Raw genomic sequence first — 21,544 nt, forward strand, 5'->3', positions numbered from 1 at the left:
AAACACGAGAAAAAGAACTACTGCTTTACATTGTACTTTGAACTACTGGATTAAAGAACTACTTTGATGTTTTTTAACCTCAATGTTCAATATTTAAATTTGAGATGATAAGATAAATTTATATATTTACATCACATCTGCAAATTTTTTGCACGATGTAGTAGTGGCAGTGAACTAAAGAATGTATCCCTATCATATTCTAATTATTTTTAGCCTTTTTCTGTTTCTCCATGGATTTTTTCCTATAACGAGATCGACTAACAATATTAGCTATGGACCACCCACTTATATTAATAATATTAGTTTGAATCCTCAAGTATATACATCAGATATTCAAAAAACCGTTTTAATTATAATTGACGCTTTACGATTGGATTTTGTCAATACAAATTATATGCCTTTAACAACCCATATTACTAAAGAGAATGGATGCTTCAATACTATAACAGTTGAAACCCCAACAGTAACTTTACCTCGTATTAAAGCTTTAACTGCTGGAAATGTTCCCCAATTTATAGATTTGGTGTTAAATTTAGCTAGTACTGAAATTCTTCAAGATAGTTTAATTCATTCATTGTTCAAGATGGGAAAAAGAATTGTTTTTTATGGTGATAATACTTGGTTGAAATTATTTCCACATTTTTTTACTAGATATGAAGGTACAAGCTCATTTTTTGTAAGAGATTTTAAAGAAGTTGATGACAATGTTACAAGAAATGTAGATACTGAACTGAAAAGAAATGACTGGGACATGATGATTCTTCATTATTTGGGTATGAACATATGCAATTTCTTTACTTAAAATAAAAATATTTTGCCTAAATGTTACAGAGAATTCCAGAATAAAATATAAGAACAGGATATAGCAATTAGTTACATTACATTCATTTTTGTAGGTTTGGACCACATTGGACATGTTTATGGCCCGTTTTCTTCTCATATTCCAGATAAACTAAAAGAAATGGATGAAATAATCTATAATATTTATAAAAGTATATCTAAGCAAAATGAGAAGACACTGTTAATTGTTACAGGGGACCATGGGATGAGAGACAGTGGAGGTCATGGAGGATCATCGTATTTTGAAACACATGTTCCCTTACATGCTATTGGACTTCAGTGCACTAATGGATCCTTTTTTCAAACTGATATTCCTGTTAACTTAGCAGTATTATTAGGTTTAAATATACCTTCCACGTCTATAGGCCAAATAAGATCAAATTTACTTCCCGTTTCATTAGAAAAGTACCTGTATATTTTAAGATACAACAATTTATTGCTAATAAATAAAGCAAAATTATGTGAAGATAGTTTTTTGTTGGCTACTAAATTTCATGAACTGTATATAAAAGGCTTGGAAGAAACACACGCTTTAAAAGCTATTGACCTTTATAAAAATTGTTCAAATTCTATTAGTAAGTACTTGATAAAGTCCTCAGTAAAGCAAAATTTCAATTCTCTAATAATTTCTATATTGATTATGTTTAATTCCCTTGCAATTTTAATCAAATATTTACTTACACAAAAATATGAAAAGGTATTATTTAATAGTGTAGAATATGTGACTTATTTAGTCATTATTTTTATACAGTTCATTTCATCCGAGTCTATCCATTCCGTAATATTTATGATAATATTAACACTTCTTTTAATGAAAAATTTAGTATCATTTACTAAGATTAAAAGTAAATATCAAACTTATGAAGATGTCTTAAAACTGTTAATTTTGATCAGCATCTTTCATCCCCTTACATTTTTTTCTTCGAGTTTTGTAGAAGAGGAACATCAGTACTGGTACTTCTTTTTTAACGTACTTGTAATGTATATAGTTTTATCAAAAATTAGGCAACTGAAGAATTTATTTATCTACTTAGGTTTATTGAGTAGTTTAAGATTTTTACGCACTATTAATTCTACAGGTGATAAATGGGGTAGTTATCCAGATCTATCCGACTGGCTGTTAAAAACTCATAACTATAGTTACTATCAACTTTTTTTTATATTTGGATTAATTGCAACCTTTTTTACATGCGTATTGTTGAATACAAAGAAGGTTAAAATGCACATATTAAATTTGATTATTCTGGTATGTATATTTGCACTGAAGAGTACAGATTATGAAAATGTATTATTAGGAAAATTTATTTGGTTTTTAATATTAATTCAAACAATATTTTTCTGTGATTGTCCAAAGATATTTATCTGGATTATTATTTCATCATTGTTATTAAAACCTTATAATGTAGTTTTAATTTCATTCTGTATACTAACTTCTATGGCTCTTTTAAAAATTTTTCAGAACAGCACAATAATTACAATTTGTCACTTTTGGCTAAGTAACACATTATATTTTGCTCAAGGCCACAGCAACAGTTTAGCAAGTGTAGATGTATCCGTAGGATATATTGGTTTAAACGAATATCAACCTATATTAGTTATTTTTCAAGTTTTATGCCATACATACTCTTTTCCAGTTCTATGCCACTTTCTAATATTGCAAAATAAGAGTATCGACAGTAATAGAGTGTGGACAATTTTGTTCTGTAACCGTTTGTACATTACGGTTATAACTTGTATAATCACTGTTATCTTTAGACATCATTTATTTATATGGTCAGTTTTTGCACCAAAATTATTTATCGAGTCTGTACATTTAATGTTTCTCTTTATAGAATTGAGCATCTATTTTTGTTATAAATATCTTCAATCATTTTTAAAAATGTTTATACAAATAAAATTATGAAAATAAAATGATTGAAATACAAACCAATTTTTTTTTATTTCAATTTATTAAGCATAACTTCAGACATTCATATTTATATTTGTAGCTTTATAATTTGCTGTTATACTGTTTAAAGAGTTTATAAAAAGATCTTAATCTTAACTAAGCTGTAACTTTAATCTCAAGTTCTAGGCGAATTGCAATACTTCTACCGTTTTTGTGAAAAAAGAATGTGCATCTTAATCTTAAGAACTGGTCAATCAATATAGTGCACTTTCTTTTTGCATATATATGTACTTGCTCTGATCTTAATTTTAGTCCTAGTTAAAAGATGTCAAATTTTAAAACTTTCTCAGTTATGACGCTATGACTAAGGTAGAATTTTTATAAATCAGTAAATTGAAATTTGTATGTTTAATTTTTTAGGGCAAAAACTAAGGCTACCTTGGGCTAAAACTTTTTGATGAACACTATAAATTATATAGCGTTTTAAGAAAAAATCAGATTTATTTAAAGAAAAATTAAAATGTTTAGGAAAAAATGGTCGTCAATTTTAATCTAATTAATCTTCAGGCTTATCTGGCGGTGGTCCACAAGGTTGTAACATTTTCTCCATCAAGTTAAATTTCACTCTTGCTTTGGCTTCATTTTCACATATAGCAATATAATTTATTAGGTCTGGATGACCCAGATAACTAGAAAAACTATCTCTATGTTGATTTACTAGCCACTCGTATTTGGTAGTGTCAGCATGACCTGTACCAATGTATTTGGACTGCAAATGCTCTAACTGGCTATGAATATTATATCGATCTCCCATTTCTAAAAACAGAACAGTTCATACTTATTCAAAATTCAAATATGTAATCAATTTCAAGAATACTCCCTACTTTCTATGCGGTTTTCTAATGCTGCTCTGGTTTTAGATTTTAATTTTTGTTTTTGTTGTTTAATAAAAAAAAATTGTATGTGAGGCACAGAATGTGTCTGATCTGAGATTAAATTAACACAGACCCACAGAACATCCCTAACTACACTGACCTAAAGATCACTGGATTACTTTACTTGCGCTGGGTTGCGTTCAATACTGTACAGATTGTATGTAGAATCGTTTAGGATTATATTAATGAGCACTTAATAAATTTATTTGTCACTTAAATATTGCCAGTGGTATTTTAATTTTCGTTACAACAATGTCAGCAGTAGAACTAGACCGTAATTGATATCGGTTGTAGAATAAAATATGTAAATTCCACATAAAATTCACTAGTAAATAGGTGTAGGTTAGTTGATACATTGACGCTATTAAGATTTTGAACGTACTTCAGCCGTTATGTCATGTGACTAATAGTGACCAATCGTTCGTTAACAATTCCAGAAAGTGACATTTGGCGCCAGGGACCTCAAAAAAAAGAGGTAATTCAACGGCAAAATAGAAAACAGAAACAGAACACAGCTGTAGTGGGTGCATGGTGTACGAAGCAAAAGCAGTTATAAAATATCTCACTAATTCTGACTTTTTGTACGCCTTTTATTTGTGAGGTAATAATGGTTATAAATAAAACGTAAAAGATATAGTTATTTCAACAAATGATAGGCATATTAGTGTTGAGAGAGGTAATAATTTCAAGATATATTTTAGTAGTTAGACTTTTATGTGCTAATATTTTATCTCGTTACTAATTTAGTTGCTTCCGTATAATGCGAATTTATATATACATGGTAATAGCAATCACTTCTTAGTTAAGTTTATCTTATCGATTGAAGAAATACTAATTCTTAGGTTCTCAAAGTTCTAGTAAATGATGGATTCAAGGAAAGGGCAAATCAGTACGCATTACGAACATACATCACATGTTTTAGAGAGGAGAAGATCTCTTTTTCCGTCAGATATAGATTCAGAGGAAGACTCTGACTTGGGGCATATTAGCCCCCTTCATTTTGATTCTGACTTGGAAGATATTAATTATCTTCAACAAGAAGATAACGGGTTGCTATTATCTAGAACAGATACTATAGAGGACTACGATATATTAGGAGTAGTAGAACATATCCAAGGTTCTATTTGCACTCCTATAAATGCAAAATATGCTTGTTCGGAAACAATGTCTCCCTTATATATAAGTCCTTGTATGAAATTCAGTGAAAATACGGTTGTAAATGAAACTCCTTCTAAAATATCCCCTATTTATAAACTTAAGACCCCTCACGATACCTGTAATACAAATTCAAAACTTCCTAAATTAGTCCGTAAATCTCTTTTAGATTCATCAGAAAATTCATTAAGTAAACGACAGTTGTCCCCCCTTAATTATCCAGAAGAAATCAAGAACAAGACTAAACATTTAAAAGTAGATCCCAAAAATTCAAAAGTTCGCACTACCTTATTTCCTGAAGTAGATATTTCACTCCCCACTAAAAGTTTTTACCCTAAAACTGAGAGTATAATGGATAAAGTACAATCGAAAAATAATATATTTAATAAGTCTCCAGTTTTAAACAATTCAACAAGGAAAATTAGAACACGCAAAAGAATTGGGCAAATAAATGCTGGAGTACATCATAAAATTAGAAAACCCAAACAGAAATCTTTGAATAGGGTGTCTCTAGTTAAGGCAGCTATAAATGCAGTTAATAACTCTGCTATAAATGAGTATATAAAAGATTTGAAACAACTTAATATGCCTCAAAATGAACATATTCCGTTAATCGAAAATAAAGAAAACAAAGATCCAAGTCCAGCATCTAAAGTTGTTGATCAGAAATTTTCAGCTCCTAAATTAATTGAAACTAAAACGTTTGCTGATGCATCGAAACTGGAAACATGTAACACTAAAAAACGTCCTCTAAGCCCTATTTCAGAACCAGATCCTAAAAAGAAATTTTTTAAGCTTTCAAGAGCAAAAGGTGTAGTTACAGTGAATAAGAATATTAAAGTTCAAGTAGATCATGGCAAGATGACTCTAATTGAAAAAGGAAAGAAGAAGAAATCTCAAAAAATTGATTATGATTCGTCAGACCTTACTGTAGACGAACCTCTCCTGCCTAATATAGACAGCATCTTGTCTTCATTGGAAAATGATAGCTGTGACATGAAAGAAAACAGTTCGAAATTAATACTTCAAGCACACTGTTCTGTATCTGCTTCAGAAAACTCTATTTTGCTACACCCCCAGCCAGCGCAATGTACTGCAAATCTTATTTTATCACCTATATCCCAGATGTGTGATGTAACTTCGGGACTAGCACTAAACAGCCCAAAAAAAGTAAAAAATCTTACTTCGATCTTGAACGAAATGCCCTCTGGAACACCTGGTAATGTAGATGATGCAAATATTTTCGATAAACAAAATTCATCTAATGTTGTGAAACAAAAATTGTTTCCTATATTCTGTAGTAGAAATATCGCTATTCCTGAGAAAAAGGAGAGTAAAACATTCACTCGTACAGCAAAAAGGTTCAAGAACTTGGAAGAAAGCCAGATGCTTATTGATGCTGGTCAAAAGAAATTTGGTGTAACCCAGTGTCTAGAATGCAATATAGTTTATCATATTGGTGATCCCAGTGATGAAAATATGCATTTAAATTACCATAATGCAGGACATGTGCTGAAATTTTCTGTAAGTATAATAAAAAAAAACAGGCATATTTGAATTATTAGAGTAATAATAATAATAATAATCTGTGTTTTAAATTTTTAATGAAGAATGAATCACTTGCATGCTTCTGTTTAGATTTGGAATAATTTAAAAACATTTACTATCTTCTCTCAAATTATATTTTGTCTTTATTTCCACCATACATAATCTTGCCAAACTCTGTACTTAGTGCTTCAGTAGGTGCAATTGCTGGAATGTCTAGAATAAAAATATTGTAAACCATTCTTTGACATCTACAATTTTTTTTTAAATTACCATCAGTTAGGTATAATCAAATTTAAAAAACTATGTTTTTTGGCATTTAAGGGCTGGAAAAATGAAAAAGTAGTTGCTGATTTTCATAACAATGGCCGAATTATACAAATAGTTCCAGGTGACTCAAAAATTTGGTGGAAGAAAGTTAAAGATTTAATGGATGTAATAAACCGCGAACTAGGATGTTTTGAATTGGAGTTCAGTCTTGATCATTGCCAGGTAAATTCTTTTGAAAGTATTTTTTAAATATTCCATGAATTAACATGGTAAATCTCTAGTAACTAGTAACACAAAATATTGATAATAAATTGCATTCAAAAGGAAATTTGATAGTTTAATACTACTTAAGGTGAAAGTTTGTTTTTGTTTATTTGTTACCGGTGAACTGACATAATTTTTTTTAAATGAAGCCCTTGAAATTTAAACCTACTGGTGGCTATTTCCTAATTCAGGAGAAACCATATTTGGAAACTCCATATCTCCCAGTATTTTCAAAACAGAAACAATATTTACTTGAAAAAAATAGGTATTATTTTCTTCTGGAACGATATTTAAAACATTAAGGCCCGGTACTTTGAGTCTCGGTTAAAGGTTGATTAATTGATCAGGCGATTACAGTGTACATTTACTGATTTATTTTATGAAGTATAATCACAGTCTAATCGCTTGATTAGTTAATCAAGCCTTAACTGAGACTCAAAGCACCGGACCTAAATGTAAGGTAACTGGAAATTCTTTCTATTTTGACTGTACTGAGACAGAAATAGAATGTCCCCAAAGACACTCTCCTGGTTCACTTGCGAACAGTAGAAATAAATGGCTGCCATGTGTTTCAGAAAGTTTTAAATTCCAGTGAAACATATTTTTTATTTGTAATAAATAAATACCAACAGAAAGTTTATCATATTTTGTGTCAAGTTCTATAGTATCAAGTCATTGAAATGATTTAATTGGACCTTTAATCGTCTGCTTCATGAAAATGATTGCATTTAAAAAAATGTTTTGCAATGTTACAGCCCTGATAGACAAGGCGAAATCGGCGGCTTCGTATGAAAAAATTAGTGGATTCGATTTTTTTGCATAATCACCTCCGTGAGATGTCCCTGAATGAGGATCAAATTGTTGCCGGCCGGTAACCTGGTCACAATTTTTTTAAACTAATTTTTTTTAAACAAATTGCAAAAATAACTTGTTTTGCTCCGGAAAAAGTTTTATTAGGTATTTCTGGGTATTCTAAACAAAATAGTTCCTATGCACTATGCTCCTAAAGTCAACTGAGTTATAAACAATTTAATGTACGAAAAAATGCAAAAACGGCCATTTTCAAGACTCAAAAACAATAACAAAAGATCAAGTTTTTGATGTTACTAAAGTTTAAAAGTAATCTTTAAACATCTCTTGACAAAATATCGAGGAGTTATTTGGTGTAATTACATTGCAATGCGTATTATTTTACCTATTAACAATATACATTTTGACTTGCGCGCCGCGCCGCTCGGGCACTCCACTCTGCGCCGACCTCGTGTATATATTCATCACCTCACTTTTTGATACATTTTAGCAATGCTGAATTTTTATTTATTAAAATTATTTTTTGTTTATTGATATTATAAATTTCTAAACAGTAACAATAATAATAATAACAATAATAATATATCTACTTTACTTAAATAATATCTAATTTTGAATTTGCGAATATCGCAATGAAATTCCCGCGCCGCTATAGGTTAAATATTTTTTCTCGAACGTGTGGAATGGGTATAAACTTAGGAAATATTCCATGTACTTCTGATGTCTTTAAACTACACGTATTAAGAGCATAATTGCAAACGTATATTTGGAAAAATTCAATATACCTACTCTAAATACCAGACGTTGAATATCGAACATTTCGGTTACAAAATTTCGGAAAATGGTGCAGTATTACCCATGTTTATGTTAAATAACACCTGCTCGATTGATGTAAATGTTTGAAAACATGTAAAACTAAAGCATGTAGTTGTAGAAAAAATAATGTTACTTGTGTTACTTTATGTGGTTGTAATGCAGACGAATGTGAAAATTTTATCCTTAAATAAATATATTTATAAGTTTAAGACATTTTACTCTTTATTTTTTATTTATTTTAAAATATATGTCGAGATATATGAAAAAGTGAGGCGCTGACGGGGTCGGCGCACAGTGGAGTGCCCGAGCGGCGCGGCTCGCAAGTCAAAATGTATATTGTTTATAGGTAAAATAATACGCATTGCAATGTAATTACACCAAATCAGTCCTCCGTATTTTGTCAAGGTATGTTTAAAGATTACTTTTAAATTTTAGTAACATCAAAAACTTGATTTTTTGTTATTGTTTTTGAGTCTTGAAAATGATCGTTTTTGCATTTTTTTGTACTTTAAATTGTTTATAACTCGGAAACCGTTGATTTTAGGGGCATAGTGCATAAGAACTATTTTGTTTAGAAAAAAAATTAGTTTAAAAAAATTGTGACCAGGTTACCGGCCGGTAACATTTTGATCCTCATTCAGAGACATCTCATGGAGGTGATTATGCAAAAAAATCGAATCCACTAATTTTTTCATACGAAGCCGCCGATTTCGCCTTGTCTATGACAATGTCGCTGATCTGTCATTTCAGATATTTCTATACATTAAAAGTCGCAGTATAATTGGCTGTGTTGTAACAGTTCCAAAGACAGAAGGACACAGAATGTTAACTTCAAAACAAAATGAGGCGGATATGTGTTCTGAAGAAAATTATCCAATAAAATGTGGTATTTCACGTATATGGGTGTCCCATAATTACCGAAAACAAGGGATTGGTTCAGCTTTAATGAATTGTGTTAAGAAAAATTTTATGTTCGGTTACATTCTTGATAACAATGATATAGCTTTTAGCCCTCCTACCGAACAAGGGAAAAATTTTGCCAAAAGCTATTTTAAAACGCCAAATTATTTAATATATTACGTGTAATTGTTAGGATATATATTTAAAGAAAGTGCCTTATTGTCAGTATTATGACACTGTTTTTACTCGTAGTACAACTTATGCCATAACTGTATATTTATTCTTTAATAATTTAATATATTTTTTGTATTTTTTTTTGGGGAGGATTTTATATTAACACTAGTGAAGGAGTGGAATCTCCAAGTTATTATTTTGCCATATTCAACATTTATCTATCTATTATATATGATATTGATATATGATCTGTGTGTTACAACTATTTATTTTTGTAGGAAGAGAGTATTTTTATATTGTAAGCAGATTAAATAAAAAGTAATTGATTGTAACTTTGGTTTTATTCAGTTAATTCCTTTTATATGTACTTATATTTTATATAATTGCAATTACGAAGTGTTCCTTGTTATGTGGAAATGGAGCAATTGCACCAAATTTGATTTTTTAATAAAGTCGTCAACAGCGCTCTGCAACTGAACAATTTGCTGGCCTTTCAGACAAAGTATTGCAACTGCATTTTACGATGGCTAAAATAACTTCATATGTACTCGTATACTGAATATCACCGTTAATATACTGATACTTCCATATGTTATTTTGTTCATTTGTAGATAGTTCAGAAGATACATACAGTGTATCAGCCAAATGGAATAAACTCAATAATAAATAAATGAGGGTGTGTCCAAAAAATCTCTCAGATTGGTATTTTTAGTTGTGTATTTTTTTCAACAAATGCTTTTTATACAAGGTGTGTCATGTAACAGTGGTCAACCTTCTGTAATTTACTTTTTGTTTTGTGAATTTTTTGAATAGATTGGATTTAAAAATGACGGTTGTATGTAGTAGCGAGCAACGACACCTTTTATTCAGCAGGCTATATGGCTAGAAAGAAAATTAACAGACGGTCTTGGAACAAAAAAACAAAAAGCTGCATAACCATATCTTCAGTTCAGAGTTACCGAATCTTATACAGGGTGGTGATAATTCAATACCGAGTTTGGTCCACTGGAAACCATCTAAACTTGATTTTTTGTAATGGAACACCCCGTATATTTTTTCAAATTTGGATGTGCCATTTCTATTTCCATCCATTTACGTTTTGCCTATACTTATCTCTTCTAGTTTTTATGTTATTTGAAGTTATTTGGGTACTCTACTGAAATATATTAATATTATTATTATTACCTATTATTACTTAACTGCGAGGGTGGCTGTGAAAATTCGAAAAAATATACTGGGTGTTCCATTGCCAAGAAAAGTCGTTTCCAATGGACCAAACTCTGTATTGAATTATCACCACCCCATACAAGAATCGGTAACTTTGAAGATATGGTTATGTAGCTCAGGTATTTAGCTCCTACTCCTGCAAATACTGTTGCTTTATCTGTCTAACTGTAGAATGCGCACGGTTTTAAAGTAGGTTCTGATTTTCAATTTTTTTCGAAAACGGATAATTTTAGGAATAGGGAAATTTGATGAAAGTCACTTTAATAAAGCGTAGAATCCAAAAATGAAAAATATATAATGATTCATTTAAAATAACAAAGTTTTAATGTCAACTTCCGGTATAACCAGAAGTGTTACAAAAACCCTAGTGTGCCAATTTTCAAAATTTAAATCGAAGTAGGTTCTGAAATAATCTAATATGTCACTCATTTTGAGCCACCCGGTATATTAAAAGCTAAGAAACATCGTATGGGCATTAAAATATATTAGCAATTATTGTTGATTTAGTGAACATAAAGATATTGAAAAGAGACGAAAAATTTTACATTAAATTGTTAATAAGGAAAATTGTTAATCAAACCCCTAAGATGTTCCCCGAATTATGTTATTGCGAAGCTCTCTAACTACAAAATTTTAAGTCAATTGAAAACTTTCGAGTTATGTTTCCGGTCAGTTGAAAAAAGTGGTTCCTCGAAAAACGCTTTTAAAGTTTTTGTTAGTATTCAGCAAAATTATATGTATACCTTCAATGAAAGATGCCTGCACCATATAATTGACCTTCTACATTGACATTTTCTTCATCCTCTTTTTTTCGGCTTGATCTAAGGCTCAATGTGGCCTCTACATACGCGTGTTCTCGCGAGTTACAATAAGCGTTCCTACGCTGCGCTGCTAGTAGTTGCGCTCCACCTTGAAAAAAACTCGTGTTCCCGATTTTTCCCACACCTAATCCTTTTTTTTATGTTCTTGACAATAAAGCATACTTTAAACCGTTTATTTAAACATTTTGAATATCGTCTGTAAAATTATTTGAGTAAATTCTACATTTACCTACACGCAAAAAAAAATTCTTAAATCAAGAATATATTTATAAATACGCAAGGAAATATATTCTTGGTGCTCACACGTCGCATAATCTTAACTAATTGTTAAGTAAAATCTCTCGCACCAAAAAAACGTTCAATTAAGTGATGAAATTTTCTTTGCTTGCTATATTGCTATTTGCTTGCTATTTTGCTACTATTCTAAATTTTAGAATATTTTTTGGCTGTAAATGTATCAGCTTTATACAAATTGTTAATTTCTACCAACGTTTTAAAAGCTATGCAAAACTTTACAAAATTTGCATTTAAAAAAATAACAGGAAAGATTTTTTTCGTGTTACATACTTTATTTTTTTTTAGAAAAATGTAACTAGTTGATATGAAACTATTTTTTTCACCTTGAATGCCAATTTAATCATGTATTTTGCAAGCAAAATTTCGTTTCCATAACTTTTTTGTTCGTAAAGATATTTAGAGATGCAACTTGTTTTAAAACTTCAATGGCAAATTTTGACATAAAAAAAGAGTATTAAATTTGGACGACCAAAACGTTTCTCATTCAATTTTAACACGTCGAAGTGTTTAATGTTACTATGTCTTATAAATTAGTTAGAATTCGAATTTGACTTAATGCGATTTTATAGATGGATTTAATAGGGAAGTAATGGCGGTAGTAACTGGTTTGGCACAGAAAATGATAAATGTACCTCAAAACATTTTATAGCTGCAATAAATTCTCTGCAATAAAAGAAAGTGTTTATGTTTTTTATATAAGTTTTATGAGGGTTTTCAGTTGAAAATAATGACTCCTAAAATTCGGGTCCCAAATACTTTACTGAATTTCCTACATTTTTAAAATACGAAACTCGGTCCAATATTAACATCTTTTCGGAATGGCTGCATTGAGAGAAATTCAGCAAGAACAATTTTTTCTAAAGAATAAATTGCAGTAAAATTTTCATTTCAGTTTATTTTCCACTACCGTCACGTACATTCTACAAATTTAGTATGCAATAAGAATAAAATATCGTTACCTATAAATAAAAGTAAGTAATAATAAAGTGTAAAGTAATAATAAAAGTAAACAAGTTTTTGTGCAAGTTCGATGATTGTGATCGTGACAATTTATTTTATCTGAGGCTTTTTTATCCACATTCATTCACATTGTGTCTATTTACCCCTTTTTTAGAAGTCTCGATATAAAAATACGTCATGTTAAACTGTATAAGCTTTTTAACGCTTTTCATGAAGGTTAGTTTATTTATAGTTCCCAAGAAATATTATATTACAAGGCTTACACTTACAGCAAGACATTTATTTGCTCAGCTAATTTGCGGAGCTCAAACTTTTAGACGACTTTCAAAATGAAACGTGTTAATGATAAGTGTCACCACTTTCAGAAATATATTTGCTCTATTTTGTATTAGAACCCTTTTGATTGTTTTAAAAAGTAAAATAGATTTTACAATTCTGAAGGACACACAGCCTAAAATAAATCACCCGAATGGAATCAATACAGACTTAAACTACCACAATTTCTATCTTTTGTCTTAAAAAAAAATCATTTAGATGTCTTTCTTTTTCTACAGTTAAATAATAATAACATAAAACTTTATAATAAATATACGGTAAAAACCTTTCAAATGTAAGAGCACTATCGACTGCTGAGTAAATGCTCTTTGTTGTACCTCATTTATAATCATATACAGGGTATACCTAAAATGATTGATTAAACTTAAATGCGGGAATGACAGATTAATTAAAAATTTTTCTATACACATATATTTCGAAACTCTTCACTTTCGAGAATGGGGGGCGTTAAAGTTTTTAAAAAAAGGAAACAGAAATTATTTTATTCAAATATGGACCGTAATTTGAGATTTGATTGTCAACGCACTCTTATGGATATGCCACATTTTTTACAGTATAATTTCGAATGTGAAAATTTTCGTTCACATTTCTTTTCAAGATATTTCAAATTGGATTAAGAGAGAGAACTAAATATTCAAAAAAAGAATGTATTTGTGATGTAAAGGTGTAAAGTGATCCAAGTTTTTATTTGAAATAATAGTAATAATGCAAGTAATCATGTCCATCAATGAAACAAAATCTGTATTTACTTGATTGTTTCCAAATATTTTTTAGAACTAGAAATAAACCACTTTGCTTAATTTTGAACACGAAGTATCTGGAATGTGAAGCGTTTCTGGACACATCTTTATAGGAACTTTTTTAGTTAATTTCTGACAGAATTCGTTATTAAAATTTGGCAAATCATTCTACTTACACTCTGTATAGCTAATACATTATTATCATTTGAGATTATTTCAAAAATATTTTCATGACATGTATCTGAAGGTCATGTAATCTTACGTTCATAAAAATTTCTTTGTCATTAGTTATTTGACTTTATAGATTGGAAAATTTGTACATGTTTGTATATGTTGTTAAAAAAACATACTATTGGTCATTTTAAGAGTCTTATTAAAGAGAAGAAGAATTTTAATGTTTTCTCTATATTCTGTATATTACGCATTTTGCTTCACATTTACATAATTTATATTAATCGTTTCCAAATTTTTAGGCAGGTAATACGAAAGGCTTCCTCTTTCAACTTTCTCCCAAGCTACATGTTATTCCATAAATGCCTAGTCAATTTTAAATGTGATAAACATAGCATTAATTTCATAAATAGATGCAAAATACGAACATTATTTACTTCTTCCAACAAATTTGAACAGTCAATATAGCCGTGCTAAAACATGTTTTCCATAAAAAAGTTAAGTTTCGCCCTTTCATCACCTGTTTCACTTTTATCGCCACCGTTCCGACGGCAAAAATCCTGCCCAAAGTATATAAATCATAAACATATAGATTTAACAATATTTCTTAAATTCTCACACGGAACGTATTTTCCAGGCGTACCTCTATTTGAAATATATTGTAATCTGTGCTAAACCCATAGATCAATACCGGAGGCCCCATATTTTATAAATATTTTCTTAAAACCAGTGTATATTTCCATGTAGAAATTGTGATATGCAATATACATATCTAAGGGGCAGGTCTTTATCGTAATTTATCGGGCCCTTATTTTTTTGTCCATGGATATACAGGCTGTCTCCTAAAAAACGCCGCAAGCCATAACTCCGTCATTTATAGTATGATTTTAAAAAACAAAAAATTATATGAAATGGCTCTGAATACTAATGAAATGTATGGTTTGAATTTGTGTTTTTTCAATAGTGCATATACAGTTCTCTTTGATGCTCCAATATTATTAGAAATTTCCCGAATGGAAGTTTTTGGATTTTCTTCAACGTTAACATTGAGCTCGATGTTTGCATTAAATTGGCGTTCTTCTTGCTTCGGTTTCTTAAAAGCACCATATTTCCTTAAATTTTCTTCAAGCCTTACAAAGTTACGTGGTTCTGGAACTTCTCTGTGAGGAAGTAGTTCTTTGTACCTAAAGGCGGACTGCGGCACCACGATTTTTATTACACAGAAAGTTTATCTGGATCATATCCGTCAATTGATTATTACTCATATTTTGCACTGTTGAGCATATTTCAGTAAATAATCTACTGTAAATGCCATACAAAGATATACAATGCGTGAAAAACTGAGACGCGAACGCTAAAAGGACGTTTATATGTGTTCCACCTAAGGATTCTTCTGTAGCTCTGTAACTGTAAATTTTATAAGAAATATGGTTTTCATAAAAGTTGCCTGGAATCATGTGGTCCATGTAAAGAAAATATTTTTAGCTTTACAGGGTGTTCCATTTCGCGTGGGTGCTACATAACTTTGTAATGGAACACCCTGTATATTATTGCATTTTTGAATTCATTGGTTAATATTAGGTAGAGTTTATTAATTGTACATGGTGCAAGGTGTTTAAAACTTACCGTTTTCGAGATAGTCAGTTGTTTTTGAAAAAAATCACGATTTCAGCTCTCTAAGTGAGGCTAGATAGCATCTAAACCGTAACTTGCAGTTGTCACAGTTTGTTTTGGCATAAATTACTCTATCTTGTCATCTGTGAGCAAAACGTTAAAGTTTTTAAAAAAAGGAAACAGAAATTATTTTATTCAAATATGGACCGTAATTTGAGATTTGATTGTCAACGCACTCTTATGGATATGCCACATTTTTTACAGTATAATTTCGAATGTGAAAATTTTCGTTCACATTTCTTTTCAAGATATTTCAAATTGGATTAAGAGAGAGAACTAAATATTCAAAAAAAGAATGTATTTGTGATGTAAAGGTGTAAAGTGATCCAAGTTTTTATTTGAAATAATAGTAATAATGCAAGTAATCATGTCCATCAATGAAACAAAATCTGTATTTACTTGATTGTTTCCAAATATTTTTTAGAACTTGAAATAAACCACTTTGCTTAATTTTGAACACGAAGTATCTGGAATGTGAAGCGTTTCTGGACACATCTTTATAGGAACTTTTTTAGTTAATTTCTGACAGAATTCGTTATTAAAATTTGGCAAATCATTCTACTTACACTCTGTATAGCTAATACATTATTATCATTTGAGATTATTTCAAAAATATTTTCATGACATGTATCTGAAGGTCATGTAATCTTACGTTCATAAAAATTTCTTTGTCATTAGTTATTTGATTTTATAGATTGGAAAATTTGTACATGTTTGTATATGTTGTTAAAAAAACATACTATTGGTCATTTTAAGAGTCTTATTAAAGAGAAGAAGAATTTTAATGTTTTCTCTATATTCTGTATATTACGCATTTTGCTTCACATTTACATAATTTATATTAATCGTTTCCAAATTTTTAGGCAGGTAATACGAAAGGCTTCCTCTTTCAACTTTCTCCCAAGCTACATGTTATTCCATAAATGCCTAGTCAATTTTAAATGTGATAAACATAGCATTAATTTCATAAATAGATGCAAAATACGAACATTATTTACTTCTTCCAACAAATTTGAACAGTCAATATAGCCGTGCTAAAACATGTTTTCCATAAAAAAGTTAAGTTTCGCCCTTTCATCACCTGTTTCACTTTTATCGCCACCGTTCCGACGGCAAAAATCCTGCCCAAAGTATATAAATCATAAACATATAGATTTAACAATATTTCTTAAATTCTCACACGGAACGTATTTTCCAGGCGTACCTCTATTTGAAATATATTGTAATCTGTGCTAAACCCATAGATCAATACCGGAGGCCCCATATTTTATAAATATTTTCTTAAAACCAGTGTATATTTCCATGTAGAAATTGTGATATGCAATATACATATCTAAGGGGCAGGTCTTTATCGTAATTTATCGGGCCCTTATTTTTTGTCCATGGATATACAGGCTGTCTCCTAAAAAACGCCGCAAGCCATAACTCCGTCATTTATAGTCTGATTTTAAAAAACAAAAAATTATATGAAATGGCTCTGAATACTAATGAAATGTATGGTTTGAATTTGTGTTTTTTCAGTATTGCATATACAGTTCTCTTTGATGCTCCAATATTATTAGAAATTTCCCGAATGGAAGTTTTTGGATTTTCTTCAACGTTAACATTGAGCTCGATGTTTGCATTAAATTGGCGTTCTTCTTGCTTCGGTTTCTTAAAAGCACCATATTTCCTTAAATTTTCTTCAAGCCTTACAAATTTACGTGGTTCTGGGAACTTCTCTGTGAGGAAATAGTTCTTTGTAAAGGCGGACTGCGGCACCACGATTTTTATTATACTGAAAGTATATCTGGATTATATCCGTCAATTGATTATATTACTCATATTTTGCACTGTTGAGCATATTTCAATAAATAATCTACTGTAAATGCCATATAAAGATATACAATGCGTGAAAAACTGAGACGCGAACGCTAAAAGGACGTTTATTTGCCTTGTAATATTTTTTGTTTTCCAAGCACACATGATTAGTCAGAATACGTTTATTGTCAATTAAACGACCGGGCGCTAATAATGCGGTATTGACTAATATTTTCATGCTTTTTCTGTAAAAAGTAGACTTTATATAATAGAATTCTGCACAATAATAAATAAAAAAAACTTATATNAAGACTAGTCACGTAACAAACAGCTGCTACTACAAAGAGATCTTTTTTTTAATATTAAATCTAATGACCTGGATTTTTCACTACATATTTAGGGGATTGAGTGACTATAGAAATATTGAGCTTATTATATATGAGTGAAATTTTTCGATACTGTTTTACTTAATATGATGATTTTGTTATGTCAAAGAGAAAATGAAATTTTAAAGAAACGGCACTTTGTATCAAAAGAAAAAAGGGATTGACTTTATCAACTTATTTCGCCTAACATATAATATCGCATACTGAAAAAATTTGATATTTGTTCACAGTGCAGTAAGAAATTGTAACATATGGCAATTTCCCAAAATTTTCTAGTTTTCGTTCTCAAAATTTTTGTTACCAAAACGATAACTTATTTTGTGTTATAGTATTTCAGCTCTCAATTTCAATTTTAGATACTCGCTGTTTGATTTTAAAATTTTTCTGTTCATTTATAACGTAAACCTACGTTTTTTTTTAATTATCTCATCTCAGCTATATTTCGCGTTATTTTCCATAAACCTTGATTACAGGGGAATCTGTTCTTTGAGTGCCCATAGTATATATTTACTAAATATATTAAATTACTTAATATATAAACTAATTGATTTATTAATTAAATATTTCAAATTGAAAGTTGAAAAAAAAATTAACTCGATGGTTTTTTTATCATTTAATTTTGCATCGTTAATATGTTAAAAACTATTTGGTCAGCCATTATACCATTATAAATTAATATAATGTACAACGAACATTATTAACAATTTTCAATACGATACAAGGATATTTTCAGTTTTCGCAGATTTGATTCAATTTATCTCGTGAAATAATAACTTTGCAACTTAGATACTAAGGACCTTTTTTATAGCAAATTTCTTATAAAAATGGCATTTACGATTTTGCTGTAAATCTAATCGCTTATGAGAATCGATAAAAATTGTAATTATCGCCTATGGACAATAAAATAACGTGAAATGTAGCTGAGATATAGATACCAAAAAAAAAAAAACGTAGGTTTAGGTGTTACACGAAGAGGAACATTTTAAAACCAAATAGCGAGTACTTAAAATTGAATTTAAAAGCTAAATGTTTAGAACAATATTTCTTCAATAGAGCACCCAAGTATATATATTATTTTAAATATCATTAACTTTTATACAAAATTATCTATTACTTCTTAAAAATGTAGCTGACAGGTCTGCCGATTGAGAAATCTTACAAAAGACGTCAATTCGAATTTTATTGCATAATTGACAAAGTGAAAACATAAAAATACATATTATACTTTACGCATCGAATTAATGTAAATTGTGGTTAAATAATAAAAGAATACTATTTTTTTTTTGCATAAAAATCCTCTATTTTAATTGAGACATATGTTTAAGTTTTCTCCAAAGTTTGATGATCCACTCTTTGCCGCAGTAGAAAATGTTACTACATACCGATAAAAAAATAATCCACTCACACAACACATGCTTTACACTTTTGCTAGGCCTAGTCGCAAATATTCCGTTTATTTCACATATACACTTTTTGCGAGGGCGCAATACTGTATCGGCATCGTTTAGTAATGAAACCACAATACATACCGCTTTAAGCTGCATAACGATAATTTTTAATCTGATCCCTATTTACTTAAACAGTAACTGGCATACAGATTAGGCGAATAGACGTTTAAATATAAAAATGCCTAATTATTAGGTAAGTAGTGTGGTTTGATAATCTCTCGTTATGCAATGAAAAGCATAAATTTTCGTTTAATTACATGGTTCAGCTAGAACGTCATTGCTAAAGAACCTACTATATTCGCGGACAAGTGGATAAAAGGCGTTTAAAGTCGAAAAGTAATGCAGCATTTTTATAATTGTGACGGTAATTTTCAATGGGTCTAGTTAGACGGATACCAGTTGGAAGACTAATGTTATGGTGCATTATGTGCCAGATTAACTTTCGCTTTTGAAGTCATCGCAGTTTAAATACCAACTTTTTATGGGTCCGCGATTTGCTTCTCAGGAATATTTTGTCGGAAATGTATTACAATACGGTTAAATATGTACGGCAAACAAAGCACGAATAACTATTGTTACGTGATCGGTTGCAGTTTTTAATTTCGGGAAAATTATAATAAGAATACAATGACGGAAGTTGTATTTACCTAAAATTGATAGAAGAGTTCTTGTCGAAATATTACGGTTTGGAAATGCCCATTAAAAACACAAAATACCTCGAAATCACTTTCGTACATTAATTAGTATAACATTTAGTTAATAACATTATAATCGTCAGTATTTAGCAGCTTCCTCTACCGACAAAACTTTTACAACTGAAGTTTAATAGATCAACAACCGATTTTTCCAATTCTGTACTCCAGATACACTAAAATTTAAAAACTGCCACATCTATTACACTGTAAGAAAATTTCACTCAAATTTTACTCAATAATGTATCAATTTTTGTCCACACCCATTTGAGTGAAATTTTCAGTCTATTAGTCTGAGTATAACTGAGTGAAACTATTGCATCAGAAATGAGTGAGATTTACTCAAATCCAAGTTACTGCTAACTATCAATTCAGTGACTCTATTCTGAGTATATAAAACCAATTTAGAGTTGACCTTTTCTCTAATATAATTTAAATTTAACTATTATTGAGTAATACATAGCTACTTTTTCGGATTTTAGAAAAGAACCTGATTTTTCTGGAAAACTGTTAGAGATAAGTATGGACAACCTTATATCAGTCGAAAAGGTATTCAATTTTGCATTCAATCATGCCAATTAATATGGGTCATTCCATTTGAAAAAAAAAAGTTTTTCAACTCGTAAGATTATTAAATGTAGGTCTCAGTATTTCCGAGTCTGAATAACGTACACGTTTTGCTCACAGATGACAAGATAGAGTAACTTATGCTAAAACGGACTGTGAAAATTGCAGGTTTCTAACTCTTACTGTTTAGACGCTATCTAGCCTCATTTAGAGAGCTGAGATCGTGATTTTTTTCAAAAACAACTGATTATCTCGAAAACGGTAAGTTTTAAATACCATGTACATGTAATAAACTCTACCTAATATTAACCAAGGAATTCAAAAATGCAATAATATACAGGATATTCCATGAATTTGAAATGGAACACCCTGTAAAGTTAAAAATATTTTCTTTACTTGGCCCACATAATTCCAGGCAACTTTTATTAAAGCCTTTTTTTATAAATTTTACAGTTGCAGAGCTACAGAAGAATCCTTCTTAGGTGGAACACCCTGTATGTAATATAATATGCATTATTTATGTATGTATATAAGGAGGTAACACAGCATGTTCCGAATTGAATAAACTTTATTTTGAGGCAATACTGATGGAAAGTTCCATCAAAACATAAAAAATATATCAAACCATTCTGAGAAAAGGATACCAAGTACGGTGTTCTATAAGAAAAATGCAGTTGCTAAAATCTATGAAATTTTATAAAAGAACTGTATTTTATTTAAAACAAGTAGTCAGTTTAGTTTATTTGTCAAAAGTAACATTGGTTAAATGGTTACATAGTTACAATCGCGTGATGACCCCTTATACACACACAGGTAAGAATAAAGCTT

General features: G+C 30.1%; 3 protein-coding genes across 4 annotated transcripts; 2 read left to right on the forward strand and 1 right to left on the reverse strand.

The window, feature by feature from the left end:
• Positions 1-83: 83 nt before the first annotated feature.
• On the forward strand, positions 84-2,746 carry LOC108904364 (GPI ethanolamine phosphate transferase 2). 2 transcript variants are annotated; one of them, XM_018706883.1, is made up of 2 exons: positions 84-773; positions 897-2,746. In XM_018706883.1, exons 1-2 carry the CDS (start codon positions 182-184, stop codon positions 2,741-2,743), a joined length of 2,439 nt encoding a protein of 812 aa, XP_018562399.1. In that variant the 5' UTR covers positions 84-181; the 3' UTR covers positions 2,744-2,746. The 2 variants fall into 2 exon arrangements, with proteins under 2 accessions (XP_018562399.1, XP_018562400.1); XM_018706884.1 differs by having other exon boundaries at positions 1,035-2,746.
• A 463-nt stretch (positions 2,747-3,209) lies between these two features.
• On the reverse strand, positions 3,210-3,744 carry LOC108904365 (probable splicing factor 3B subunit 5). The gene is made up of 2 exons (XM_018706885.1): positions 3,613-3,744; positions 3,210-3,544 (listed from the first exon to the last, which is right to left on the reverse strand). The coding sequence occupies exon 2, from the start codon at positions 3,540-3,542 to the stop codon at positions 3,285-3,287; it is 258 nt and encodes an 85-aa protein (XP_018562401.1). The 5' UTR covers positions 3,543-3,544; positions 3,613-3,744; the 3' UTR covers positions 3,210-3,284.
• Positions 3,745-4,161: 417 nt separating this feature from the next.
• On the forward strand, positions 4,162-9,899 carry LOC108904358 (N-acetyltransferase ESCO2). The gene is made up of 4 exons (XM_018706878.1): positions 4,162-4,339; positions 4,516-6,342; positions 6,688-6,855; positions 9,274-9,899. Exons 2-4 carry the CDS (start codon positions 4,525-4,527, stop codon positions 9,607-9,609), a joined length of 2,322 nt encoding a protein of 773 aa, XP_018562394.1. The 5' UTR covers positions 4,162-4,339; positions 4,516-4,524; the 3' UTR covers positions 9,610-9,899.
• Positions 9,900-21,544: the final 11,645 nt, after the last annotated feature.

This window comes from Anoplophora glabripennis, unplaced genomic scaffold (genome assembly GCF_000390285.2).
Source record: "Anoplophora glabripennis isolate ALB-LARVAE unplaced genomic scaffold, Agla_2.0 scaffold141, whole genome shotgun sequence".
NCBI classification, from domain to species: Eukaryota; Metazoa; Arthropoda; class Insecta; order Coleoptera; family Cerambycidae; genus Anoplophora; species Anoplophora glabripennis.